The 9,918-nt window shown below is 44.8% G+C and overlaps 1 protein-coding gene across 1 annotated transcript; it reads left to right on the top strand.

Moving 5' to 3' along the window:
- Positions 1 to 8,388: 8,388 nt before the first annotated feature.
- On the top strand, positions 8,389 to 9,244 carry LOC133903331 (glycine-rich cell wall structural protein 1.0-like). Its single transcript, XM_062344659.1, has 2 exons — positions 8,389 to 8,712; positions 8,756 to 9,244. The coding sequence occupies exons 1-2, from the start codon at positions 8,389 to 8,391 to the stop codon at positions 9,242 to 9,244; spliced, it is 813 nt and encodes a 270-aa protein (XP_062200643.1).
- The last annotated feature ends 674 nt before the right edge of the window (positions 9,245 to 9,918 follow it).

Consider the following 9,918-nt stretch of genomic DNA (forward strand, 5'->3'; position numbering starts at 1 on the left):
AAGTTGGTTGTTCTTGTGAATGGTTTGAATTTGACAAGAACTATGAATTCAAAAGTGTATCTATTCTAGTATTGGTATTTATTCTCTTGTGTATGTTCCAATTGTTGTTGTCAATCTTCATGTTTGAAGGATACTCTTCATGCTATGAAAATTATCTACTTAGTATGCTTAGTATCTTGTGTTTTGTTTTGTAGGTTTGTTACTAGTTCACATATGAGTTTTTCAAGAGTTTTTTTAAATTATCATTTTTTTTATATTGGGAATAGAAAAATTAATATGTGGTTTTAAATTTTTTCAAAAATATACCAGTGTCGCCATGCCTTGGGGCAACGCCGGCCAAGTCGTTGTTGACAAAACATTGTGTAGACAAACCATGTGTCAACACTTCTCTTTGGGCCCTAATGTGGGCCGTCAGGCCTTGTGCCACTACATGGTTTGGCGACACAGTCAATTGTAGCCATACGGTTTGATGACACCATTCAAAAATCATAATTTTTTCATATTGTCTTGGATGTAGATAAACATTATATGAAAATTATAGTTCCTAACGAGATCTAAAAAATTTTAGTACATCATCTGAAGCATTTTAGATGCACAATTTTAGAATACATGTTGAACTATAAAGTTGTAGATATCGTTAAGATCTCTAATTTTTATATAAAGTTTATCTCCATATGAGATAATATGAAAAATTAGTTTTTTTTTTCAAAAATCAGCCATGGGTTGGCATGGAGATAAGGTTAAAAATTACAGGTGATATTTAAAAAAAATCATAACTTTTCATATGATCTCGGATGGAGATAAACTTTATATAAAAGTTATATCCCTCAACTATATCTACAACTTTGCATTTCATCATTGTTTCATTTGAAGCTTTTGGATGCCCCAAAAGTGGCTAGAATGTTCAGTGCCGAAGATTAGTTCACGATAATATGTTCGTAAATTGACTGGGTACCTTCGAGAGTATGGATTAATCACCAAGTGAGATAAAATGATGTATACAGGTTCAGATCTCCGATTGGAGTAATATCCTATGTCCTGTGGGGGTGTTGCTGCCTTGTATTGATGATCTTGAGTACGAGCAAGGTGGCTAAGACTATTACAAGGAGTTGATTAGATCTAATCTATCCTAAGTCTAAAGTCATCGAATAACTCCTCTGTTGTTGCCTTTTGTGTTGCTCGTAGTTCCTTGTTCCTTCTTCTCCTCCACCAGCCTTTTCACCTTATATAGGGGTGAGGTACCGACTCCTATCCAGCCGTAGTTAATAGGGAGTTGTCTTCCTTAACGTGCAAGTAGATATATCTGTTTTGAATACAGGTCGTATCGGTTTGGGTAACCAATCTAATCCTTCTCTGTATGTACTTTCTTGATTCCTGGTGTATCAGCTACCGTACTCCTTATGGGCATATACCCCATAGTTAGATATTCGACAGTAGCCCCCTAACTCTACTCTGGAGGAGAGGTTTCCATAAGCACCTACTCGAGTACTATCAAGTTTAAGCTTAGTCGAGTAAAGTAGATCAGGCTCATGGTCGAAAGAACTGAGTATGCACGGATTCTTTCTTGAGTATCAAGTGGAAACTCAGTCGGGTCGAGCGCCCTGTGGCTAACCGCACTCGAGACTTGAAGAAACTCAACTGATTGACACCCGACTCCGAGTAGAGTTAAAAAACCATTCAAAATTTGAAACAACGGGTATGGGCACATTTAATGTGGGCAGAAGGGTGTGCAGAGATTCACACGTTGCCATCATTCCTTTTTTCACGTCTGTCGAGGCGTTGTAAAGGTGGGTGTGGTTGAAACAGCGGTAACTTTTTGGATTTTTACCCGTAAGACCCGAACTTGCAGCAACCATTCTTCGTCCTTGGCCAATAGTCTTCCTGCACAAGCCTCTTAACTTTCTCTACCTCGGCATGCACCACCGCCAGAAAGGAGTTTAGATCCATAGATCCCAACTCTTCCTCAGTGATCCCAACCTCCTCCTCATCAGAGAAGCAGTCGGATGCAGCAGCTGCCAGCACCTCACCCGATCAGTATGATGAGGCGAAGTTCATGATTGAGGCCTAGAGGCCCTCAGCTATGCAAGAAACTCGGCTGGTGGAACTTGAAGCAGAAGGAGTGGTGCCACCGTGTAGCCTGGTCGAATGGAGGACGACATCGGGTGAAAGATTTCCTTCCTTCAAGATCGAGCATGAGTTCATAGTTTTTGAGTCTTTCTTCCGTTGTGGTTTTAATATCCCTCCTTCCAAGTTCCTTCTCAATGTGCTCGATTGATACCAGATTGAACTTCACCACCTTAACCCCAATTCGGTCACCATGTTGAGTGTTTTTGTTCATCTTTGTGAGGCTTTCCTTGGCATCGAGCCAAGTTTGTATCTTTTTCAGTGTTTTTATTAACTAAAAGGGATTACCAAAAATAAATGTGTCAGGGGATATGGTTTCCGCTTGAGGAGTGGGATGAGAAACTCCTATATCTTAGTTCCCCTAACTTCCTCTTGGTCGAAGGATTGGAAGAAACTTTGGGTTTACGTCTCTAATCCCGTCCTGATCGGTTTTCCTTTAGTGTATAGAGGTCTTTTTCCTGTCCAAAATCTTTCTTGTACGCAAGAGCATCGAGAGTCCGGTCACACCACCAACTTCGCCAACAGGATTGGCATGCTGAGGCAATTTGGCCTTACTAGGTGGCATGTGGCTAAAGACTTCATTAGTAAGAGATTGAGTCCCTTTAAGGCGCGAACGTGCCTGTTTTGGGAGTACAGTGGGGAGGAAGATGCTTCCAAGGATGCAGCCAGATGTAAGGTTTAGTTAGCACTTTGCCCTTTTCGTTTGGCTATGATCTTCGAGCTTTGTCGAGAAAACATTTCTTTTCTTTGTCAGCCTTGCCTGCCCAAGACGTCACCGTCTGGCTGAACAAGCTTTTTTCTTCCGGCGCACCGGAGTGTGGCATTGCACCTTACTCCTTAGCAAATCCTCGACCAGACGTAAGGATTTTCTTAATGGAACAGTAAGACTTGTTATTATCTATTTGTTCTGACTTGTCTGTGTGACTGCAGGTTCCAGTTTTCCGTTAAGAACATATCCTTTCAAGTGAGGTCTTTGATCTCGACGATGCTACTTCTGTCGATGTCGTCGACAAGGGGAAATGATCGACCGACGAGGAGGCCGAGGGGTCTCTTTGATCGAAGAGATTGTCCCCGTCTTCTCATCTGTTGTCGGATTTGTGCCCTCTCAAGCGCAAGCAAATGAGCCCTCGGGTATGCTTACTGAAGTTTTTATTATCTTCTTATTTCCTTTCAAATTATCAAGTAGATACCTGAATGCATTTGGTTTGGATGAGTGGCCTTTTGTTAGGGAATGGTGAGTGTACCAACCCAATCGCTTCCTCGAGCAACCACCGCTCTCGATGACTCGACCGAAAAGGTAACTCTTTTCGAGTTATCGATTTTCTTTCGGTCATTCTATCAATGATGAGTTGTATGGATGCCTCTTTTTTAGGGGATGTCTGGCGCATCCTCACAATCGCCAACTCGAGGGCCTGACATGCCTGATAACTCGACTAGAGAGGTAATTTCAGCCGAATTATCGCTCTTTAGTTGGTCATACTTTTACTCAATAATGCATTCTTTTTATCTGGTGCTTTGCAGGCTACTGATGACTTGACTTTGCCTGGTCCATGTGTAACTCCTCCACTGGCTCTGCCTACCGGACCAAGAACAAAGAAGTTGACAACAAAAAGGCTAGAGTCAAGCATCATTTCACACTTTCCGATTTCACACTTTCTGATTTCAAAGAGGTTTGTCCTGGATTCTGATCTCGATTGGTTGATTGGCAGTCCTTTCTTTTCCTATTCTCTTATTATGTTGATTGCAGACTATCGACTGAGGCATAAATCAAGGTTGCTAGCGTCTTGACCAGCCATCCGGGGCTAACTTCCCCGGTTGACTCATCCTCGGCTCCAATTAGGGATCCTTCCTCGAGCGCGCTCGAAGAAGACCTGCAGCTCTGGGGAAGCGAAACTTCAATATCAATCCCGACTGATGATCCGTGGGTGGTGATAAAAACTCTTCTCCAGGCTACAAGCGCTCAGGTAGTTGCCGCCGAGGCCAACCACCACAATAAGCTCGAAGCCAAGAGGGAGAAAATTGAACGTATGTCTATTCTTGATCATAAGTGCGTGATTCGATTATTGGATGACCAGCAAAGAATTATTATTTGGTTTACCTTTTAGGCCTTGAGTCCTCCTGCAACAACAAGAAAAAGTTTCTTGCTGACGCAATGAAGAAGGTTAACGACGATGTCAAGTTTCAGGAGAGACTCAGAAATCAAGTGAACACCGCTCGAGCTGGAAAGAAGGCGATGATGTCTGAAAGGATGCTGTTGTCCTGGCTCTTCAAGGGCTAAAGGAGCAGATCCTCGACCTTATGTCCCAAACAACCTCTGCAAGTGCTGCCACATTGCTACGTATTCTCAAGAACTATAACCCCGCACTCGATACCTCATTGGTGACAGTCGGGTTTAATTGCACTAGAGAGGAGGTCGCAAAACTTGTAGAAAGCGTCTAGCCGGTAGTTCCAGCTTTTGTCGAGTCATTGAGGCTTAGTTTGCCTAGTGACGATAGTGAGGGGAGTCCCTCGGATTAATGGTCCATCCTGTTTTGACACTTGTAAGATATATTTTATGATCTAAGAATGTACGCAGCAAGGCTACATTTTGCCAATCTATTATGCTTTTATCATCTATTTCCTTGTCGATGAAATAGGATTAACATAAGTAGATGCATAACTGGTGTCATCGTTCTCAAGACCATACGATTACGCATTTGTCAATACCTGAAATCTTAACTAAATAAGCCATTAGATATGCGGCCCTTGAGTACTCGAGAAGACTGTAATAGTGAGGCAAAGACTACTACAGAGCTAGAAAAAGCATACCAATTTTTTTGCGAACTTCTATCAATTTGTGCATTCGATCATCATACAAACATGAACTCGATAGAGAGCACAAGCAAGGCAGACTAGGACTTCAGAATCCTTTTGGCCGTTAGGCGTGAGATGTCTGACAATTTTGTGTCGTTATGCCTCCTGAGGTATAGTTATCCATCATTGACCCAACACATGCCTCTGTTGGTTCTATTTATCGTGATCAACGCAGAGCCAGATAAAATTTTGCAAAAAAACATATAAAAGAAATATGGTATTACGATGTAGCCCCCGACTCTATGGTCGAGGAAGAAATTACTCGATCGGAGAGTAGAAAAGGACATACCTGTACCATTGATCGGAGAGTAGTGTTATTGTCAGGACCCCGATCCCGGGTTCCCCTGTGCCTCCTGTATCAGTCCCTGGATCAAGTAGCTGATACGCACAGAATTCAACAGAATGATATCAAATACATACTTCGAATACAAATAAGTAAAATAAATACCTGAAAAGCGAAAAGATGGTCTGATGGACAAGAATCCACAGCAGACCAGCCAGGCAGAAGAGCCTACAGCGCAGCGGAGCGAAACGACGATGCAACCCAATGCCACAGGCAACTCGGGTGCGGACGCGACCTTAGACTTCTTCTCTTCGACTTCATCTGGGTTGAGGTTGATATCCAACTCAACAATCTGAAAGCAACAAGACTGAGTACGGAAGGTACTCAACAAGTCCTATACTACTTCAAAGGGGTTGATAGATGCATAATGAATATTTCAAGGATAAGGCTTTACGGCATAGTTTTAAGCGTAAAGCAGGTTTTATGCAGGTATCAAGTTATATTCTCCACTGTTAACCTTTTGAAATAAACGCAACAAAGCTTTTGAAACAAAGGCAGGCATCTTCTGTTGGTACTGAGTATCACCTCAAGTCCCCAACGTATTATTAGAAGGTAACCTGTCGAAATAGTTTTAAAACCAAAACCAGGGTAACAAGTGTATCTGGGGGTTTTTGGTCCTGGGAGGGACTATACCTCACTCCGCAGTCCCTTTTATCACATCTGGTGTACCTCTAGTACCACACAGCTTCTGGCGGATCGAGCCAGGAACCACATCACACGGACATCTAGTCCACACACTCACGCATCAAGACGCACGCACCCGGAGTCTATTCAAGTGAGGTCAATGCTTTGCATGTCCATGACCGTGGACACGGCTATTCGAATAGGTTTACACTCTGCAGAGGTTGTACAGCTTTACCCATACGATATGCTCAGCCTCCAACCGTTGCAAGCGGAGGAGCGAATCATACCGAGACTCTCCAAACACCTTTCCTGCCGGGCTTTTCCACGAGACACGCCAAGTTCCAGAGCTGCATGTTCCGAAGGTCAGCCTCCATTTTTAAGCCTAAGCCGGTCCCTGAACCTCCAAACAGCGGGACAGATAGACCCCTGGCTGCTCGTTGCTCTCAGCCTCCTGGTATGATGCCCAACTTAGTCCAGTGAAGAAAAATCAAGTCCTGCCCATACAGGACGCATGGTTGCACGGGGTGTCTAAGCATGACGGCGCAAGACTCGGTCCTTAAGCGGCCGGGCTAGGCATCTTCACGGGCAATGAATACCATCATGTAACTCAAGCCCCCAAGAGCATCCTCCCCGGAGGACTACTCTACCTGCCCGCGCCAAAACAGTTTTCACCCATTTTTACACATCACCTTCCATGTCCCACCCGACATCAAGGATTTCACCACAATCACGGAATTCACAACCATCAAGGAATCATGGTATATGAGTTATTGTTGATAACAGTAAATCTTGTCTCCGAAGAGAAGTGTTTTAAAAACAATATCTCCGAGGAGACGTATTTTCAAAAGCGACATCTCCGAGGAGATGTATTCAATCCTAAGCATGCTAGATATCATGGTGTCATCTATTGTTAATATATGTAACAACAGGTATTCCTAGGGTGATATGTATTCTGGATGATAACATGTATGGCATGGCAGTGTTGATAGGGTTAACTACTACAAGTAGTTTGAAAGAAATGCAATATATAGCACATGCGATAATAAGTCTGATTTTAGTTGATCATATATATTATTCGAAAACATAGGTTCAATATGATCAAGGAAATAGGACTTGCCTTCTTGAAGGGTCAATTCAAGATTGGTCTTGTCGTTCACATCTTTCGGGTTCTTCATCGCTGGATCTTGCCTTCAGTCCCTTCCTCGCGTTCTTGCTTAGAACCATGACTTCGAGCCTACGTAGATTAACGACAAAAAGCGCACAACGATTAAGCAATTGAACACCAGAATAAAACCAAATGAAATATCAAAGCAGAAGAAGAACGACGAAAGCTAAACCTAGCGGAAGACGATCGATAACTCTAAGCAACACGAAGCTAGTACACAGAAAATAACGGGATAATCTAGCGAAGCTAGGCTAAGCTATTAACCTAGTTGTTTTATCAACTTAAGAGAAAACCTGAACAAATCACGATTAACTAGGTGAACTCTTATTAGATTAACTGTCGAAGGACGACAGCTAGAGATTCTACGTGTAGATGAGTGCACGTGTACATACATGAATATATGTGTAATACTTACTTTTATATGTATGTGAGCATGTATACATATATACGTAAGTATAACTCTAGACGATTATATGTGCTTAAGTGTGGAGATTAATTATTCTAATCTATAGCACTAAACCTGGTTATTTAGTAACTAATCTTAATTACTTAGTTTGTTAATTGCCACACTAATTAAGTTATATTTAATACTATCATAAAAGCATACAGGTAATTAATTAATTAGGTTAATCTATCCTTTGAATCTAATTAATTAATTATCAAAAGGTTATTCAATTAATTAATTACCAATGTTAAATTATTCTATCACATCCTAATGACTAATATCTATTTATCTATCATTTACACGGGTTAATTGATTACCTTAATTGAACTAAGATTAAATCTATAAACTATCACATGGAATATCACATGAAATCTCAATTTATTCTTAAACACTTAATTGAAACAACATTTAGTTATTCTTATTAATAAAAGGAATTAACCTGCTTAAGCTAGGTTATCATAAGTGACTAATCTATGATTACAACATAAACATCATTATCGAATTATCTAACTCGACGTTATTTATTAAAGGAGAAAATCTAAATCTAGATCAAATACCGCAATACAAATAATTACCAAACGAGAAAATTAAACGAACTCCAAAATTTACAATATTTGGCATGGAGGTAGATTATGATTTTAGAGGAACATTGGCGAAAGAATCGCCGAAATCGGAGTTGAATTGGAGGAGATATGGCTATCGGAAGATTTACCGAAAAGATAAATCTGGAAATTAAAAAGGACTACTGTTTCGCGAACTCGGTCTACGGAATTTGTGGACCAGAGTGGGTGTGAGGGTGGTGCACCGTGGACCGGACTTGGATGGACTCGGTTCATGGTCCGTGGACCGGTGTTGGGCGCGGGTCTGTGGTCCACCGTGGACCGGACGTGTGGACCGGGGCCGGTGGGGGAAAGGATAAGGCTGCTCGGCCTTTTCCCGTGCGGCACAGAGAGGCAGAGGGAGCGGCGGCGGCGCCGGAGGGAGAAGGGGGAAACACCGGAGAAAGAGACGACCGGCGGCGGCGAGATTCCAGCAGAGACGGCCGGCCAGAGCAGTGAAGGCGGCGCAGCGCGGCTGCTCGAGCTGGGCGGCGCCAGGAGAGAGGAACACGTCGGTGGAAGGGAGTCCGGCCGGCGGAGGAAGATGGAGGCAGCACCGGTGAGAAGGAGAAAGGGAGCACGGCGGCCTGGCGGTGGCGCAGCAGCGAGCAGGGCGGTCGGGCTTCACGGCCGGGCGCAGAGGGCGGCGGCGGCGACGGTGGCTAGGACGGCGTGTCGGCGCGGCGCACACTGGCGCGGACGGGCGGCGCGCTGACCAGCTGCGGTGCGGCGCGCGGACGGTGGCCGAGCGGCGTGGCGTGAGTCAGCAGCCGGCACGCGCGGGTGCGCACGGCGGGAGCGCGTGCGGCCGCGGCCAGGACGGCTCGACGCGGTGCGGGCCGAGCGGCGACGAGCGGCTGGCGGTGCGGCTGGACAGTGCGGGCGACGCAGCCGAGGGGCACAGCGCAGACGGCGGCGTAGCGCTGCGGTGGAGGAACGATGGAGGCGTGACGCGGGAGGCGCGGGTCGGAGGCGGCGCGACCAGGAGTGCGGCGCGCACGGCGGCTGTGCTGGGCGGCGGCCGAGCAAGGGGAAGAGGGAGCTGGAGAGGGTGGCGCGCCCGAAAGGGAGGAGGTCGGCCGGGGCGGTGAAGTGAGCAGAGGAGGGGAGTGAGCTCACCGTGGTGGACGGCGCGAGCACGCGGCACGGCGGAACACGGCGCACGGACGGCGCGGTAGAGCAGCGGCGCAACCGAGCGGCGCAGGAGGAACAGAACGGTGCCGGTGTGCTGCTACTTGGCTTGCGCGTGCTCGTGTGTATGCTGTGATGTGTATGCCTATGTGTGTATGCTTGTGTGGTGTATATGGCCGGATGGCTTGCAGGTGAAGCAAGGAGAGGAGGAGGGGAATTCGGTTTTGGCTTGCTCGGTGGAGATCAGGGAGAGATGGCCGGTGCAGAGCATGGGCTGCTGGTTTGGTCGGTGATCACACAGAGAGGACAGAGGGATGGGCTGAGAGAGAAGGAGAGATGAGAGAAAAAGAGATATTTGTGTATGAATGTTGATTCAAATAAATATATTGAATTGCAAAAGATGTATTTGAATTTGCAAAGATTCAAACGAATGCATTCGAATATAAAATCGGCGATGATTCAAAAGAATGACTTGGAATGGAAATGGGATTTGGATATATAGGATTAAACCCAAATAGGAGTATTCGAATCTGAGTTTGGGCATTAATTCAATAAGGGTATTTGAATTAGGAGAAATGTTTGAGCTGGAAACCTCAGTATTTGAGAGAGGCTTGAATTCAAAGGAATTGAATTC

This window comes from Phragmites australis, chromosome 2, assembly GCF_958298935.1.
Source record: "Phragmites australis chromosome 2, lpPhrAust1.1, whole genome shotgun sequence".
NCBI classification, from domain to species: domain Eukaryota; kingdom Viridiplantae; phylum Streptophyta; class Magnoliopsida; order Poales; family Poaceae; genus Phragmites; species Phragmites australis.